This window comes from Suncus etruscus, chromosome 20 (genome assembly GCF_024139225.1).
Source record: "Suncus etruscus isolate mSunEtr1 chromosome 20, mSunEtr1.pri.cur, whole genome shotgun sequence".
NCBI classification, from domain to species: domain Eukaryota; kingdom Metazoa; phylum Chordata; class Mammalia; order Eulipotyphla; family Soricidae; genus Suncus; species Suncus etruscus.
Window position 1 is genome coordinate 405788 of NC_064867.1, and position 19812 is coordinate 425599.

The 19812-nt window shown below is 44.5% G+C and overlaps 1 protein-coding gene and 1 non-coding gene across 2 annotated transcripts; one reads left to right on the forward strand and one right to left on the reverse strand.

Moving 5' to 3' along the window:
- Positions 1-6056: 6056 nt before the first annotated feature.
- Positions 6057-11156, reverse strand: LOC125998158 (60S ribosomal protein L14-like). The gene is made up of 6 exons (XM_049766441.1): positions 11116-11156; positions 9681-9782; positions 8915-9009; positions 6640-6739; positions 6503-6556; positions 6057-6385 (listed from the first exon to the last, which is right to left on the reverse strand). Exons 1-6 carry the CDS (start codon positions 11116-11118, stop codon positions 6101-6103), a joined length of 639 nt encoding a protein of 212 aa, XP_049622398.1. The 5' UTR covers positions 11119-11156; the 3' UTR covers positions 6057-6100.
- An 8137-nt stretch (positions 11157-19293) lies between these two features.
- On the forward strand, positions 19294-19397 carry LOC125998508 (small nucleolar RNA U13). The gene has a single exon (XR_007492059.1). It is a non-coding gene; the product is annotated as a small nucleolar RNA U13 (small nucleolar RNA).
- Positions 19398-19812: the final 415 nt, after the last annotated feature.

The following is a 19812-nucleotide window of genomic DNA, read 5'->3' on the forward strand; positions in this document are numbered from 1 at the left end:
AAAGAGAGGAAATTCCATCAAAAAGGAGCCCACCCACCTCCAATTATCCCTTCTGCTGAGCAACTGTTATGAAAGGGACTCACAACACTGGCATCAGCAACAGTGTTTTGAAAATTGCAACATTCAAAGGCATTTTTCCCAGAAAAGTCTTCAGAGACCCATTGTCAACACTTTAGGCTTTCTCAGATGGTCTGGGCAAAATCATTCCCACATTAGACTTATTATTTAATGACAATCTATTTGAATATATTCTCAATTCGTATAAGAAGTTCCAAATTACTGCAAAATATTGCAAACTGTTATAAAATTATCATTTGTCCAAAACTATCCAATGGGACGCAAGTTTATCAAACTTATGAAAACATTGTGAAATATTTGACTTCATTTTGCTGTTTTAGCATTTTCTCTTCCTCCTTTAATGCATAGGACTAAATCAGTCTAAATATTGTAAAGTCCTTTGAAATAAAACACCCTGCAAGTCAATTCCATTGCCTTTCTATTACCTCTTTGCTAAACAAAAGACATATTCTCTATAAACAGGAGAACTTTGAAAACTGGCATTTCTGGCTTTGTTTTGTTTTGGGACCACACCAGGCAGTTTTTAGGGGTGCTCTGCTTGCTTACTTGGGCTCTGTGCTCCTTCTGGAGGGGCTTAATGTACCATATGGATTGCTAGGGATCTAACTAGGGTTGGCTGTCTTACCTACAGCCCTATAGGGACTTTTGGCATTTCTGGACTAGAGTTTGTTGTTTTAGGTCACACCCGGCAGCATTCAGGGTTATTCCTGGCTCTGTGCTCAAAAATCGCTCCTGGAAGGCTCGGGAGACCATATAGGATGCCAGGATTCAAACCGGAGTCCGTCCTATGTTGGCTTGGTGCATGGCAAGTGCCCTACTGCTTCTGGCCCCCAACAAAAATTTCTTTGTCATGTAGTTTACAACTAAAGTACAAACATTGACCCACTCATAATTTTATCAGTCTTCCTACCTTTGCCAGAGGAAGTAAACAGATAGTAAAATTAACAAAATTCTATTTCTTGTCCACTCCATCCAATACAAATTGTTTCTTAGCCTCAGAGGCTTGAACTATAAACTATTTACAAGGCCATTCAAATATTATACAGCAAGTTAACAGATTAATGTGGTCTTCTAAGATATGTGGGTGTTTCTGCTTCAGCCAAATCAACATTGAAAAGGAAGCCCTTTACGTCTCTCCCACTGACTGGTTTCACTCAGCATAATAGCTTCCATGTACATCCATGTATAAGCGAATTTCATGACTTCATTTTTCCTCACACCTATATTTATTGCAGCACTATTCACAATAGCCAGGCTCTGGAAACAACCAAGTTGCCCTTCAACAGACGAATGGCTAAAGAAACTGTGGTACATATACACAATGGAATATTATGTAGCCATCAGGAGAGATGAAATCATGAAATTTTCCTATACATGGAATCTATCATGCTGAGTGAAATAAGTCAGAGGGAGAGAGAGAGACGCAGAATAGTCTCACTCATCTATGGGTTGTAAGAAAAAGAAGTCATTTTTGCAACAATCCTCAGAGACAATGAGAGGAAGACTGGAACTTCTAGCTCACTTCATGAAGCTCACCACAAAGAGTGGTGAGTGCAGTTATAGAAATAACTACACAGAGAATTACCATAATCATGTGAATGAATGAGGGAACTGGAAAGCCTGTCTGGAGTACAGGTAGGGGTGGGGTGGGATGGAGGGAGATTTGGGACATTGGTGGTGGGAATGTTGCACTGGTGAAGGGGGTGTTCTTTACATGACTGAAACCTAATCACAATCATATATGTAATCAAGATGTTTAAATAAGGGGGGAAAAAAAAGAATAAGTGTTTACCTTTAACTCTCTTTTGTCTTTTCTGCTGCAGAGGTAGAGAGAAATGCTCTAAGAGTGCATTAGAAACTTAGAGCACAGAAACTTCCCACCACAGGGAGTAAAACTGTGATCTAATTGCCACATTCACACTTCATAGGGAACCAGAATCTTCAGAGAATAAGATGGGAAAGGACTCCACTGAGCTCCTGACAACTTTTCATTTCATTCCATGTTTTAAACAAAGTCCCTCCAAAGATTGGTGTCAACAGATTTCAAAATTTGAGAACCCAGAGTGCTCCCTACTCTACTGTCTCTGGGGCTTTCAGCCTTTGGAACAACTTCCCATGAAGGTTATCAGAAAGGCCCAGGAAATCTGTGGCACAAAGCTGCCAGGATGCTGATAAAAGGGCGAGAAGAGGGATCTTGATCAGGGAAGCCCCCATCTGCTGGATTCCCCAGCAGCACTAGCGGCAGAATGCAGAATGACCCATTCCTGGACAAAGAACAGTCAGGTCTCAAAGGAGCTTCCTGCTCAAGCAGAGGCATTTCCACAGCAGGGAAGCTTGATGCTAGGTCTGGTGGCATTGCCTGGCATGGGCAGCGACTTAGTGTTTCCTATTCGGAGGCCCACTTTCAACCAGAATAACCCTCAGCCACAGGGAAGCCCCTAAATTCTTGTACCTTTTAGCGATCACCCTAACAGATGTGGCCTCCTTGATCTGAGCTCTGTACCAGTTCCACTGTGCCCTGCTCTATGGTGCCACTCCTCTAGTGTGGCTGGTGAAGTGGCACCAGTGAGATGTCCTGCCAAGTCTTTTAGCATGGAGTGTTGAGTGGCAGCGGAGGGGACCGGAAATGCTTAACCCGGAAGCCACAATAAAGAACTGGATTTTCAGTTCAAACAGATCAGTTTTTTCTTGCTTTCAAGCAGGTACCTTCCTATTTCTAGAAGTTTATTTTTCTGATATATTTTATTTAGGAATCTCTAACCATCATCCTTGCTGTTTCTCCAAAAAGCCTTTTTAAAAATGAAAAAGTAGCCACAGACACTCCTAGCTCAAGAGCCATGGATGTAGCTCAGTGGTAGAGCTCAAGCCTTGCATGAATGAGGCAAGGGGCTCAAAGGAAAACGAAGTCCTCATCACAACGAAGTCTGTGTACGGGTGAGTGGATGTTAGCCAGACTCAGTGTGGCCACTTTGCAACATATACAAGCATGAAGTCATTGTGTTGTGTGCCTGAAACTATTCTATGCCCATTACGCCTAATTAAAAATGAAAAAATTAGGGCCCAGGGAGAGAGCTCAAAAAGACGGAATTCATGCAACGCTGTACATTCAATCACTAGCATCACGGGACTTTCCATGGCAGCATACACACTACTGCTGAGAATGGCCCCAGGGCTCTCACACACTGTGGGGGTGGGGGCAGGGAATGTTAAAGACTTTAAAAATTATGGCACATAACAGTATACAGGTCATTTTCTTACTGGATTCCCAAAATAAAGTACCTTTCCATGTGGCTACACTGTTCTGAGGCAGTGATACTAGACAGGGTTACTATCTTTAATCAGACACTTGATGTCACGCATCAAGAGTTATCAAGATAGGATAGGAGGAAAGGTACCTTCCTGGTTCAGATTTTGGCACTGAGGCAAGTGATAGAGAGCAGGTAGGCAGCTTGTTTTACATGCTATCAACCTAGGTTCTGGCATCCTATACGGTCCCCCAAGCATGCCAGGAGTGATTCCTGAGTGCAAAGCTAGGAGTTAAGTCCTGAGCACCACCAAGTATGGCCCCGAAACAAAACAAAACTTCTGTCACCTGCTAATCTCCAGGGATTACTTCTAAACAAAAAGCCATTAAAATTCCCTAAGTATCACTAGATTAGATATGAAAATAATTAACATCCTTAATCTCTTTGGTGTTGTTCATTATAAAATTAATTTATAACTTACCATCATGCACAAATTCAGATTTAATTACAGGAAATATGAATAGGAATGAGAATCAGGCGGTGAGAAATGTACGAGTGCATGCATGGTGACTGATATGAAATGAACTCTGCTGAGAGGAATTATGACCAAACTTCCACGCGCTGCTCCCCAGTGTGATGCCAACATTTGTAAGATCACTATGCCCAGAGACCTTTATTACCCCTGTATTAATACCCAATTAATTGTATTTAATACCTAACTATATAAAAGTAAACTTATGGATAAAAGTAGAAAACATTCTCTAATAGGAAGTAATTAACCCTGAAATCAAGTTTTAAAATCTAGGTAACTGTGGATTGAAATTTTTCCTGTCACTGTAGTATTACTGAAAAAAACCCGAGCCTGCCAGGAGCGACTTCTGAGCATAGAACCAGGAGTGACCCGAGCGCTGCTGGAAAAACAGCATCACCAACCACCCACCCCCCCCCCCCCAAAACCAGAAAGTGTTACTGAAAATAGTTGAAAGCCTCTGAAGCCAACTACCAGGGAGGGATTTTTCTGAAGATGAACTAAAGCATGAGATTTAACCTAAAGAATTATGACCTAAGTAGACGGTGGGCTGGAGTAGTACAGAGGACAAGGTGCTTGATTCTCTGGCATCCTCTAGCACCACTAGGAGTAATTCCTGAGCACCCTGTATGTGGCCCAAGATCCAAAAAAGAGAAATCATATTTACTAAACAAGTTTCCTTTCAAAAGCTCACTTTGTTTTTATGACCAATCAAGATTGAATTTCCCTCCACGTGGCCTTTCTTTCTCTTCCACACCTGGCCTTGCAAGCAAGCACAAGGCTGCAGATTTGACCCTATGTGCAACGAGCTCAATCCTGCTAGCTCTAATGTCTGTGCCTGGCCACTCTGTGCTCTATGAATCCGACACCTCAGCCACCCCTAGAAGCACTACAACCAGAAAGTGAGGGTGCTCCACCACTAAAGAGAATGGCAGGAGTATAAGAACCACATCTAAAACAGGGTTACTTCCAGTGTGGACATATGCCAGGAGTAATTCTGACTCTTGTGGGAACAACTAAATGTAGGGATGAGATACCTGGTCATCGCACCACCATAGGCAAGGGGAATAAAGTAAAATAAATACTCTCTGGGGGTGGGTGGGGAGGGAGGATGCACACCTGGCAGTGATCAGGGCTTACTCCTGGCTTTGCACTCAGCAATTATTCTACCAGACTGCCCAGACCACATCTGAGTAACTCCATAAAGCACACCCACAAACTGGGGCTACAGAAGGTTGTACCCAAATTCAAACACTAAAAACTACAGTGTACTTAAAAGGACAATTGCCTTGCACATCGCCAACCCACGTCTAATTCCCGATACCAGAATGATCAAAAGTACAGCCAGCATCCCCAAAACTCTCCTCTCCTTTTTGGGCTACACCTTGTGGCACTCAGGAATCCTTCCTGGCAGACTTAGGAGACCACATGGCATGCAGAGGATCAAACCTGGGTCAGCCAAGTGCCCCCTATCCTTGTGCTATCACTTCAGCTCATCAAATTTTTAAAAATTATCTTCAAGAACACTCATCTTTATCGCCAATTTAAAACTAGTAGCCTGGGGCTGGAGCAGTGGTGCGATAGGGCGTCTGTCTTGCATGAGCTAACTAGAATGGACCGTGGTTCGATCCCCAGTGTCCCCTATGGCCCCCAAACTGAGGAGTAACCCGAGTGTCACTGGGTGTGGCCCCCCCCAAATAAAGCTTTTTCCCCCTAAAAATAACTACTAATCTGAACCCAGGTAGGGGTTTGCCTTGCATGTAGCTAACCCATGAGGCATGCCAGACACCCCATATAGATCTAAGCACTGCCTGGCATGACCCCCAGAGGAACAAAAGGAGAGCATGGCCCCAAACCAAAATATGTATTTAGCTGCCTAATAAAAGCTTTGAAGCCCCATGTATTATCTAAATAAAGTTCTTCTTGCTTAGTGGCATTAATCTTCAATCTACATAGCGGAAGTTCCATGAAAAATAATGGAATTTTCCCCCAAAATACTGCCTAGTGAATATATGAATCTAGTCAGATTAGGATGCTGGAAATGATTCTCTTGGCATTAAATTTGTGCTCAAGCATTCTGAGCTCAAGTCCCAAGCACATGTAGCACCAAATAAACCGAACTTGAGCTGACTACCCTACTCTCATAGCAAGCTTCATACTACCTTCATCAGCAATGTCCCCATAAGTTAAATATATCTACCAAGTACCAACAATAATCTTTATTACTCTATCAGAGCTTTCTTTGCTCTTAAGCTTTCTTGCCAGCTTTTGGAGCAGAAGCTTTCTGAGCAGGAGCTTTCGGACCCTTTTGAGCTTTTGAAGGTGAAGCTGCCTTTTGGCCTGCAGCTTTCTGGGCGGGAGTCTTCTGGGCAGGAGCCTTTTTGCCTGCAGCTGTCTTTTTGGCTGGAACCTTTGCAGCAGCACCAGCAGAGGTAGCGGCTGCAGCTTTGGCAGCAGCTGCTTTTTTGGGAGAAGCTTTCAGAAGAGCTGCCTTTTGAAGCTTCTTAACTTCAAGTTTGATTATTCTGTTCCTCTGAAAAAGGGCAATGTGTGAATTAATGTAAATGCATATAAAACAGCGTATAATATAAAAAATAACCAACTTGGTTGATTCTGGGCAAGCAAAATGAACAGAAAACTTAATACTTACCATTTTCTTCGCCTTCATTACTTTGTAACGATCAAAATCTGTCATTTTGGCTTTCTAAAAATAAAAGAAGTATCACTCATACCACCTTTAAAAAAAAGAGAGAGAAACCTAGCCAACTCAAACTCAAAAGTCCTCACCCTTTCTCTGGCTTCAATCTTCTTGGCCCATCTTGTAGCTGCCCATTTTGTATTGATGTCTGCCTTTTCCCAAGCTTTCCGGACATACTTTTGACGAGCACTATAAAGAACCAAGAGCAGACAGGAAAACCAAGTTTCAATTACAAACTAGAGAACAGCTCCCATCTTTGAAAAGCGATCCACTCCACCCATTAAAATGCAAAAGCAGGGCCCGAGTTATAGCAGTGAGTAGGGTTGCCTTTCCCTGCACATTTATTACCTGGGTTCAATCCTCAGCACCTTATAGCATCCCCCAAACCTTCTAGGAGTGAGCCCTGAGTGCAAAGCCAGGAGTAAGCCCCAGGCAGAGTTGGGTGTGGTCCCCAGCAAACACAAGTAAAACGACCCCCTAAATACTCTACCCACAGAATATATTCTAGTTCAGGCACACTGTTACAGAGAGGATTAATTTCTAATCTCAACAGAATGAGCTCTAATAAAAAACATAAATTTTTTGTGAATTAAGACATAGCAAGATATATACATTAAGACAGTGTAAGTATGGCTATCACCTGGTTTTGTGCCTATCTCTCCGTAACAGTTGGTCTGCAGAAAGCAAGTTTTCATGAAGTTAAGTGTCCAAAAATTTACTGTATTATTCCTTCTAATTGCCAACGAACTATAAGTTGTCATACCAAGATGATGCCTGTTAAGTACTTAAAATATGAAGTCCACCTAATAAAGTACATTTGGGAGGCTCATATTAAGGAACAGCTTAATCTTTAGTGTAAATTCTGAAACAGAAAAGGAAGAGGTGATGGCAAAAGATAAGGCAAAGCTAGAAAATCCAGGGTGGGAAAACATCCACAGAACATTCCAGAACATTCTACCACACCCCCCATTTTTCCTGTTAAAATAAAAGGTTTGGGCCATATTCACTGTATAAGACTACCACCTCTCTTAACGCACACCAAATGGAAATTAAAAAAGGTAAGAGAAAAAGAGTAGAACCCTTCAAGGTTAACAGTATATGTTTAATAAAGCTAGACTTTGGAGTGCCCACAATCATTTTACATTTGTCATTTGTAGTGAGCGACTGTGCTTTTCTTTTTTTTTTTTTTTTGTTTTGTGCTCAGAAACCGCCCCTGGCTTGGGAGACCATATGGAACCCCAGAGATCTAGTCCTGGTCCATCATAGACTAGCACGCACAAGAGAGACACACCTTACGCACTGCACCATTGCTCTGGCCCCAATGGCTGATTTTTTAATTGTGCTCTACATTGAGAACAAGGAGGCGGCTCCTCCAAGAGCAGCTGGCTGGGTGCAGTGATCAATAGGATGGCTAGAGGGAGACAGAGCGCCTCCTCGGAGTCCCATAAAAGCTGAACTGAAGATGACTGAGCACCGGAAAGCCCCATTCCAGCAATGACACCCAGCGTGGGATGGGATGCAGCGCTCTGTAACTCAGCTCTCCTCTGTGCGCCTGAAAGATGGATCAGGACAAGCAGAGGACTGATGATGACGCCTGGCAGCTGGATGGAGGCAGCGGTAAGGGGGAGGGGGATCACTTGGGGTAAGTTTCAGCATGCTGTGTACTGGCCTGTGAGATGATCCCCGACTTTTAAGAAGTTTTTCATGGGTTAAAAAGTCATCTTACACACCGGAAAATAAGGTATTTTTTTCTACATTGCAAGCTTATTCTGGTTTATTCTTAAGGTAGTTTACTATAGCCTCAAGGAATAACATCAAAAATCCACAGTAGAGACTACAAATAGGTTAATGCACCTACCTGGCCTGTGGCTACTGTATTGGCACTCCCAACACTGACTTTTGGGGTTGTTCTGGAACACCTCTGGATGTCCCCAAACCCCCCAATCTCAAAACTTAAAACTACACAGTAACTACTAAGCAAAAATACTGAAATATAAGAGGGCCAGAGTGGTAGCACAGTGGTAGAGTGTTGCCTTGTAAGTGGCTGACCCAGGACAGAGCGGATTTGATGTCCCCAATCCCGTATGGTCCTGAGTCAGGAGCGATTCCTGATCGCAGAGCCAGGAGTAACTTCTGAGCGCCACCAGGTGGGTTTAAAAAAACCAAAACAAAACTGGAATTTAACAAGTGGAGGCAGGCTTTTTACATAAAAGACTAGTCATCAAGATACAGAAATTGTGTGTGTGTGTGTGTGTGTGTGTGTGTGTGTGTGTGTGTGTGTGTGTGCACGTAAAGGGAAATAAAACAAAATCTACAAACTCTGGGACAAACAAGAATCCTGTAACTTGAGGCTGGATAGTTTACCTGTGTGGGAACTTGAGGATGAAGTCCGTGAGCTGCATGCATTTGAAGGGCATTGCCTGTCTTCTTACCCGAGTGCATGGCCCATCAACCAAAGCCTAGAATACACATTATGCAAAGCTAGTATCAAGAACTTCAGTACCAAACAGTCACACTGGACAGACATGGCCAAATATTTCTGTAGTACCCGTCCCTCTGGAAGCATCAAATTCCAACCTAAACAAAGATTAAGCCATTGGTACTCACCTACCACATATAAACCAACCAGGTATCACCCACATGACAAAACTGGAACATTTTAAAAGCATTCCCCTCCAACAACTGCTTTTTGTGCTTTGGCTGGGCCCCTTGGCTTGCCAGTCTTACACACGAGATTTCCATCTGCCTGGTTCTGATATAAACTCCTTCACGTTTAAAGGTGCAACGACCTTTTTAGTTAGTCATGCCGTCACCCTTTAGAAAGGCCTTGCAGGCTAAACGTTCAAATCGAATGATGCCAGCATGTCTTCCCGACAAACAACTCTAAGTGCCCGATTCTGCTTAGGGAGCTATGGGGTCAAGCACCACCTATTATTCACCCCATATCCATCCTTAAAATGAACACTTAAGGGGCAGAGAGAGAGAGCAGGAGGCAGGGCGTTTGCCTTGCATGCAAAAGGACGGTGGTTCGAATCCTGGCATCCCATAGGGTACCCGTGCCTGCCAGGGGCTATTTCTGAGTGCAGAGCCAGGAGTGACCCCAAAAACCAAAAATAAAAAGAACGCTTACCCGGTTCTGATCGATAACATCGACGATGGCGACTAGCTTCCCAGCGTGAGGCCCAAAGGAGACATAGGCAACCCGGCCGACCTCCACAAAACGCCTGAACACCTGAAATAATAATAATAACACACAAGGGTCAGACCGAATCCGTTAATTTTTCTTTTTAAAAAATTTGGAGAGTCTTGGGGCTGGAGCGATAGCATGGAGGTCAAGCCAATTTCCATGGATCGTAACACAATCAACTTAATCACACAAGCATAAACAAGAGATTCCTCCTGAATAAATGCAGTTATGTGCTTATTCTTCATAGCAGTGCTCTGTGGCTTGTAGCCAGGCCTCTAAGAAAACTCTTTCAGGGACAGAGAGATAGCATGAAGGTAGGGTGAACGCTGGCCTTGCATGCAGAAGGACGGTGGTTCAAATCCTGGCATCCCGTGGGGTCCCCGGCCCCAGAGCCTGCCAGGAGTGATTTCTGAGCGCAGAGCCAGGAGCAACCCATCCCTGGGGTGTGACCCAAACTCCCCCCGCAAAGGATATGTAATATATAAAACATATATGATGCACTATATATAAGTATATCCCATATAAAAAATACAAGAATAACATAAGGCTATAGCTTATGTAGAAGAGTATAGATTAATTTAGGAAATATCCAATATATATTTAAGATACCTAAGAGTAATACATATTGGGCCGGAGAGAGCATGCAGAAGGGAGTGGTCCCAATCCCCCAAGGGCATCCCCTGGTCCCCCCTTCAGCCTGCCAGGAGCGATTTCTGAGCGCAGAGCCAGGAGGAACCCCAAGACCGAGAAAAAAAAACAAAACAAAACCCAAAGCTCAACTCAAGAACAAGTGAACTTGGAGAGTATCTGTCCTCAACCGCCTCTTCCCGCCACGCAGCCCCAGGGCCTCCTCGTCCCCTTATGCTCCCGCAGGGGTCTTCAAACTACGGCCCCGCGGGCCACATACAGTATTTATTCCCATTTGTTTCTTCACTTCTAAATAAGATCTATGCAGTGTGCCTAGAAATTTGTTCCTACTTTTTGTTTTTACTATAACCTGGCCCTCCAACAGTCTGAAGGACAGTGAACTGGCCCCTGTTCAAAAAGTCTGAGGACCCCTCAGGCCCCAGAGTTTCGGGGCAGGGCGTCACACCGCGGCGCTCAGGGCTTCTCCCTGGCTCCGCTCTCACGGTCCCTGCCGGCTCGGGGCACCGTGGGAAGCCGGGGATCGCGCCCTGGCCGTCCGGGTGGGCCGCGTGCCAGGCCAACGCCCACCCCTGAGCCCTCGTTCCGGCTTTCGCTGCTCCCAAGCCCGGCCCCGAACCCCAGGCTCGGGCCCCAAAGGCCCGCCGGGGCGGAGGGCGGGGCAGCGGCGCGAAGCCCCAGCGCGGCACAGCACGGCGAGGCAAGGCACGGGCACGAACGCAGATGGGCTCACCATCTTGGCGGCGTCGGGCGGACAGAGGGAAGGCCCGGCTGGGTTTGCGCGTGCGTAGGAGATGGTCCCGCCTCCGAGGGGCGTGCGCGCTGCTTGATTGGTTGGAGCCAGGACGGACGCGCTGATTGGTAGAAAATTGTCCCGCCTCTGAGGTGAGTGACGTGGCCGCTGATTGGTTGGAGCCAGGACTACGCGCTGATTGGTAAGAAATTGTCCCGCCTCTGAGGTAACTACGTGGCCGCTGATTGGGTGAAGCGGGAAGGTACGCCCTCCATGATTGGTTGGTTGGAGCACGGCTTACTAGCTAATTGGTAAGAAATTGTCCCTCCTCTGAGTTAACGACATAATCGTTGATTGGTTGAAGTCAGAGCGTACTCGGTGATTGGTAGGAAATTGCCCCGCCTCTTACGTGGACGACGTAGCCGCTGATTGGTTGATTGGAGCCAGGGCGTGCGCGCTGATTGGTTGGAGTTGCGCTGCTCCTCTTCCTCTGTGACCCGGTGGCTCCGGGAGGACTGTCTTTCGCTCGCGGCCGACCCAGGACGGACCCGGGTTCGATCCCGGCGTCCCGTCTTGTCCCCCGAGCCACGAGCCTTTTCTGAGCTCTCAAAGAAGGGTCAGAAATCCCCTGGACATGAACGTTGCTCAAGGGGTCTCGTTGAAGCTCACGGGGCTGCAAACATGGAGTCGTTGGCCTTTTGCTCCCAAGAAGCAGCAGCGACTCCTGGAAGTCTGGAACTGCGAGAGCGTTTCCTGGAAATGGGAGCCCGCTCTGAGCGAAGGGACGCCCCGGAGGCGGCACCCGGTGGTCTGAACGCGAGCCGAGAGGCCACTCCAAGGCGTTTCCGCGGCGAGTGGCTTGGGGTCACGTCACCCCGCACATCTGGACTGCGACGCCCAGACAGCTTTTGACTGCGGGCCTGATGCGCTGTGAGAGGATCATCAGGAAAGAAACTCGAAGCTGCGGGAAATGTCACACAGGTTTCGAAAAACTGAAGCAATGGAGCATACAGATTTTTTATTCTTATTCAAACATTTGTATTTTACTAAAACCAGACATTCCGTGAATCGGGGCCTAGGCCACCGCCAGTGTCCATCTCCCTCCAGCATGTTCCCGGAGCATACTACTGTCCTTGGCCCCTCAGCCTGCCAGTACAACAAGCCCATTTACGGTTAGATGGTTAGTTCGGGTCTCTTGATTCTGTTATTGACTTTGCTTGGATTTTTAGTTCTGGCCTCTTTCTTCTTTACTCCACCAATGGACCTGAGGCCGCTTGGTCCCTGACCCCCATCCTTTCAGATTTGGAAACACAAAAGATTTTAAAAAGGGAAGTTCTGATAATGCAGTCAAGGCTATTGGGAAGCACAGACAAGGTAGAATTTATATGGTTAAAGATGGAAATAGTATCTTGAAACTTAATATGCCTCAAATCTAATGAAGAAATACATTTCTAGTATTGCTGAGATGAAAGTATAATCTTCACAAGGCATTTTATTCTTTTAAATTAAAATTTCTAAGATGGAAACAATAAGGTAAGGGGATCGGACTCTTCTACAGAGCTTATTTGTTTTAAAATGAGAACACCAGGGTCAGGGACACGGCTCAGGTAGGCCTGGCAACCTACTACTGGATGGTACCCCATGTATTAAGCATCACTGGTGTGGCTCCCAATTTACATGAACTCTGCTGGAGAGCCCCCATCTCAATTATATTTCACTCAATTAAAATATTGATTGATTGACACTGGTGGTGGAATAGGCCCTGATTCATTGGGAATGTCTGAAGCCCAACTATGAATGGTTTCAATAAATTATTGTATTGTATTACACTATATTTATTCCAGTCCACTAAAGATAAGTAGCCTAGTTTATTTTGGGGGTTGAATAATATGTCTATTTATTTACCTTTAATTTTTATTAAGAAACCCTAATTTACAATTGTTCAGGCAGATAATTTTCCAACACCAATCCCAGCATCAGCGTTCCTCTTTCTCCACCAATGTCCCCAGGCTCCCTCCCATCCCACAACCTGCCCCCCTTGACAGGCATATAACAAGTTTATTTCATATTTTGTTCCAACGAAAAGGAATGACATTAATGGAATAGCGAATGGAACCATCACAAAGTAAATCAATAAAGGTCAATTTGTGATGTTGTGTTAAATGAGTTAAACCAATATTAATGAGATTAATTCATTATTGTAAAGTATAAAATCTTAGCAAGCTGAGAGTAAACACACCTTATTTTTTGTAGTTGCTATTTATTTTAAATTTTAATTGTCTTATTTAAGCACTGTGATTACAAATTTGTTGTAACTCATGTAAACTCATTGCTTAGTTTAAGCCATACAATGCACACCATTCCTTGCCAGTATATCCTTCTTTTTTTTTTTTTTCTTTTTTGGTTTTTGGGCCACACCCGACGGTGCTCAGGGGTTATTCCTGGCTGTCTGCTCAGAAGTAGCTCCTGGCAGGCACGGGGGACCATATGGGACACCGGGATTCGAACCAACCACCTTTGGTCCTGGATCTGCTGCTTGCAAGTCAAACGCCACTGTGCTATCTCTCCGGGACCCAGTATATCCTTCTTGTCACCATCACTAGTGTCTCCTGTTTATCCCGACTCCTTGCTCTAGAGCAGGCAAATTGCTTCTCTCACTTTCTCACTCCCCCCTTTCTTTTTTGACTTTGTGATTTGCATTATTGTTAACAGAGGGGTGCCTTGCCTGTTCACTTTCAATGCTTAATTCTTATCCAGAGCAATCAGTTCCTTCTATCATTGTTCTAGTAGACCCTTCTCTACTCTAACTACTCTCTCCGCTTTTTGTGGCGGGCTTTCTATCCTGGGCTAGACTCCTGACCTTTGTTTATATTGTTTCTGGGTATTATTACCATACTATCTCTTGTTTATCTTTTATCCCACAAATGAATAAGATTATTCTGTGTTTTATTTGGGGGGGGGGGGTTGGGTCACACCCGGTGGCACTCAGGGGTTACTCCTGGCTCCATGCTCAGAAATCGCTCATGGCAGGCTCAGGGATGTCGGGATTCGAACCACTGTTCTGCATGAGAGGCAAATGCCTTACCTCTTATCTCTCTGCCCCTAATAAGATTATTCCTCCCCGACTTATTTTACTCAGCATAATAGTCTCCATGTCTGTCATTGTATAGGCAAATTTTATGACTTCATTTTTCTTAACAGTTGCATAGTATTTCATTTTGTAGATGTACCACAGTTTCTTTAGCCACTCATCTATTGTTGGGCATCTGGGTTGTTTCCAAATTCTGGCTATTGTAAATAATGCTGCACTGAACATAGGAGTGCAGCGGGCATTTTTGTATTGTGTTTTTGTAAATATACCTTTCTTAATTTAGTAGATATGTTCTCTACCATCTTGAGAAGACCTTTCCACCACCCTAGGCTTCCAGAAACTGCCTAATTCAATGAAGCAGGAGAGGGACAGGGAAACATGCCTGTCCGCTGTTCACTAGAAAGAGTCCCTGCTGCTAGTTAGGGCCAGGTAGGATACTTCTGCAGCCTTCTACAGGCCAGAGCCAGCCTCATCCTCACAGACATATTTGTCTTCAAACATGCTGGGAAATGGGGTCTCTGCCATGAGGGGCTTGTGCTGGAGCTTAGCTCAAAACCAGGCTTAATTTTGGAATGTTCTGGAAAGGGGCAAATGCCCTACAACCGCCTCCACACCAATGGCCTAGCTTCACCGCTTCTCCTCTCATCTCTATAGGACCTCTGAGCTGACAAACACTCCAGGTATGGTGACTTTGTGGCTGGCATCTAGGGAATTTTGGAGCTGGCCAGATTGCCTCTCCCAGTGCCTCTGTATTTCCAGATGCCCCTGGCAGCCACACCCTCATTCTTCCACCAGAGTTCATAAGCAGTCAATGCCTTAGCCTCAGGTACCCCTGGAAAAGAGAGGCCCAACTAAGGAAAAACTCAAGGACATACTGACCTCGCAGCTGATCACACTGGGGATCCTCTGAGACCCCTAAGAACCACTGCTGTCGCCATCTTAGCTCAGCAGTCCAGCACTATAGATCCTCAAATTTGTGGGTCACATAGCCACACAGTGCAACAATCATAATTTTACTTCTGATCTAGTAATAATGCACAAAATATTAAACAAATTAAACATGTCAAGGGGCAGGCTTTAAGGAGGTTGGAAAACTGATTGGAGGAAATTTTACATTCATGGTGGAATAGTGAATGCCGGAAATAACAATTATGAACGACTCCATAAATCAGTATCTGAAATAAAGAAATTTAACTTTAATAAGGAAAGAAAAGGAAAAAGCAATATCGGGAATCAGATACCTAACAGTCCACACTTGACTATGTGTGAAGGGAGGTGAAACTGGAGAATTTAGGACTTCCGTCCAGAAGGTAATGGTGAGAGGAGTGGCAGAGTTGGGCCTATACACTGAATTGTATATAGGACAAAAAGAGCTTGCTCCTCCACAGAAAACTGGCTGGAGTTTGTGGAAATAATAAGAGAGGTTTTGGGAATAAGGGGGAAGTGCGTTCTTTTACATTCAGCAGTAAGGAAATAAAACAAAGCAGCTGGAAGTAAACTAAAAAAAAATTTTTTTAGGGCTTAGAGAAGTGAGTAGGGCATTTGCCTTGCTTAAAGATAACCTGGGTTCATCCCGTCACCTCAGATGGTTATTCAAGCCCCCAACGAGTAATTCCTGAGCATAAGAGCCAGGAGTACACCTGGGCACTACTGCATGTGGACCCTCTCGTTTATTTAAAGTTCCAGTATTTCTTTCACTCTCAATTTCCCCCGATCCAGAAACGGAATTTAGGCATGAAAAAGGGTCTTCTAAAAATGACATATTCTAATAAAACGTCTTTTTGTTGCTTTCTGTTTGTTTCTGAGTCACACCCAGCAAGTTATTTTGTCAAGAAAAAGAACCCAGTGAGGGGCCGGAGAAATAGCATGGAGGTAAAGCGTTTGCCTTGCATGACAAGGTTGGTGATTCGATTTCCGACATCCCATATGGTCCCCTGAGCCTGCCAGGGGCGATTTCTGAGCATAGAGCCAGGAGTAACCCCTGAGCGTGGCCGGGTGTGACTCAAAAACAAACAAACAAAAAAAAAAAAAGGAAAAAGTACCCAGTGATACTTAGAATAAAGATTAAGTGAATTGAACCTGGGTTCCTGCATGAAAAGCACATGCCCTATATATATATATAATTTTTTTTGTTTTTTTGTTTTGTTTTGTTTTGGGGCCACACCCGGCATTGCTCAGGGGTTACTCCTGGCTGTCTGCTCAGAAATAGCTCCTGGCAGGCACGGGGGACCATATGGGACACCGGGATTCGAACCAACCACCTTTGGTCCTGGATCAGCTGCTTGCAAGGCAAACGCCGCTGTGCTATCTCTCCGGGCCCTGCCCTATATATTTTTTTTTGTTTGTTTTGTTTTTTTTTTTTGTTTTTGGGCCACACCTGGCAGTGCTCAGGGGTTACTCCTGGCTGTCTGCTCAGAAATAGCTCCTGGCAGGCACGGGGACCATATGGGACACCGGGATTCGAACCAACCACCTTTGGTCCTGGATCGGCTGCTTGCAAGGCAAACGCCGCTGTGCTATCTCTCCGGGCCCCTGCCCTATATTTTTAACTGTCCTCTTGGCTCACAAAAACTCTCTTAACAAATATGACTTACTGATTCTATTACCTGGCTGAATTTTGAACCTTAACTGCCCTATCAGACATTTCATTTCATCTGGAAATACTTTAGCTGGCATCTTAAGTGGTAAGGAATCTTTTGTGGAAGATCCACAATACCATTATCTAGATAAAAATAAAAAACAGTTCTCTCAATCCTCTCTTGAGCTGGAGGCTAGCTCTAGCCGACATGGGGTTGGGGGAGACCCCATGTGGAAGGTCTTCTCCCTAACTTGGGTGCTCTGGGAGCCTTGAGAGGCTCTCAGCCTTCCCCTCTTCTGCCCCCAGCCTCCAGGCCTTCTGGGGTGGCAGCCCAGACAGCCAGACAAGGTGGGTGTGTGTGGGGGGGTCCCTCCTGGATGGGGTCCCAAGCTTTCCCCACCCTTCCCTCAGCTCTATGGAGGGAAGGGCACAGGGTGTAGTGTGGGCAGATCCTGGCTTCTGGCTCTCTCTCTATCCTCTTTTGAGCTGGAGGCTAGCTCTAGCCGGCATGGGGTTGGGGGAGACCCCATGTGGAAGGCCTTCTCCCTAACTTGGGTGCGCTAGGAGCCTTGATAGGCCCCCAGCCTTCCCCTCTTCTGCCCCTAGCCTCCAGGCCTTCTGAGGTGGCAGCCCAGGCGGCCAGAAATGGTTGGTCCTAACTTTGGGTGTGCTGAGATTTGCTCGGTTGCACTGTTTGTCACTGGCAATTTCTGACCACTCTGCATATGGAAAACCGCGCGGGGGCACTGCATGTATTAAGAGTATTCCTTATCTTTATGTTATGTTTTGCATATCCAGAATGTCCGTTTTGTATTCTGCCCTTTCCCACACCCCTACAAAGCTCATTTTTACTCCTTAACTCTCTAACCCCCCCCAAACATCACTAACGCACATTACTCTTTTTAACTTCAGTATTGCACAATCCTAATCACAGACCAACGCCGTGCATTGTGTGTAACACCCCAAACTGTTTCAAAAGATATAAAATGGACACGTATTTCTTTAGAGTATTTTGTGTTTTTTCTCTGACAACTATAAGTCTTACTAAATATTTCTTATACAGTGACGATTCTAGCCACTTTTTATCTTCTCTTTATGAGCTGTTCAACAAGGAATTTTGGTGAAAGAGTCCCCCAGTTTAATGCTTATGATTGAACCATGTCATGGGGATTGTTGGACTTGTTCTTATGGCCCCCATATGCACCAATAATGCCACGTGGCATTGCTCCTTTTTTGCATAGGCACATTAAAATGGGAAAATACTATACATACAAATAAGATCCTATCTAATAGAGATTGGAATATACAAATCTTGTAGTGCAAAGGGACCTTACATCCTGAACATTGACATAATGACCTGGCACAGGCCTCAGAAGAAAGGACATTTTCCATTTACCCCTGAACCAGGGAAGCCAGCCACGAAACATCCAGGATTGTCTATAACATCACCTGGAAGAAATCCTCTACCATGGAAGACCCTACCACTGCTCAGACATCTACCTGCTCAAAAGAGACTTCCCTTAACACTGAGAAGACTTAACAACAATGATCTGCTTACAGGACAGGGCTTCCTGCATTTCCCTCTAATGGTGAGGTGAAACGAGAGGACACTCCATATCCTGACTTCAATGTAGGATATGCAGATTCCAGGATCTTTAATACAGAAACATGATACCAACAACAGAGACTGTGTGAAAAGTGTGTTGGCACTACGGACAATGTCTTAGATTGGACGATCTAACTTGCCTAGAGCCTAGAGTTGGTCTTATGCCAGGAAACTTCAGGGGTAGGGTCTCTTTGTATTTAGGCCAAGGTTATTCCTTTCCATGCCCCTCATATTTTGGTGGGCCTATGCAAACAACAATTGCCACTCTAACACCATTTTTACTGTGCTCCTTTTACTCTAATCATTAAAAAAAAAACACTTAAAATTTGAGGTTAACTTAAGCTAATATGCATGTACATGGAAATGTAAAAAATACTATGCCTCTAAGGTTTAAGGAGTTGTTTTATGGCTTTAGATTGCCTTGTGTGCTGTTAAGAAATATTATGTGTTACAATCTGGGGACTTGAGGGACAAAGTAATTGTACATGGATTCTGTTTTATTTATATTAATGTTCTTTGGCTGAAAGTTCAAAGTTAAGATATCAGCAAGGGGACTTCTGAGAATTATGTTTGGGTGATTGTCCTTCCACTGTAACTTTACTTTGTCCTCTTTCTTTGCATCTTTGTTCTCATAATTAAAAATAAAAAAATTAAAAAAAATAAAAACAGTTGCTTGATATAATTAAACATACAGATTTACAATTGTACCATTAGGTTATAGCAATGATTTTGAACTGATTTATTCAAGTAATAGAGAAAAAACACACACACATTGGAGAGGATTTTCTCCAAGGCTCCAGCAGAGGGCGTTCATGTTTCATGTGTTTCAAGAGGAAAAAATATTTTCAGTTCTCTTACAACTTAGCACCTAAGGTATTATTATTAAAATAAATAAAAAATAGGATCCTTTTCCGGTTCTCAAGCATGATGATCATATTTTCACACGCCTGTGTGATATGTGCCTCCCTTCAAACTTGTTACGATGTCGACACATTACCCTTCTGACAAAAAACAAATAAATAAATAATAAAAATAAAGGCATAGAGTAGCGCATTGTATCAGGAAAAACAATGTAATACATAATAAACTTTTTGTTTGTTTTTAGGCCACACCCGGCCTCAGGGGTTACTCCTGGCTGTCTGCTCAGAAATAGCTCTTGGCAGGCACGGGGGACCATATGGGACACCGGGATTCAAACCAACCACCTTTGGTCCTGGATCAGCTGCTTGCAAGGCAAACGCCGCTGTGCTATCTTTCCGGGCCCACATAATAGACTCTTAATGTATAATGAGTGAATAAATACATGGATGAAATAAATTGGGGGGGGCACAACAGGCGGTGCTCAAGGGTTTTATTCCTGGGTCTGCGCTCAGGACTAATTTCTGGCAGTACTCGAATAATCATATGGGAAGCTATAGATGA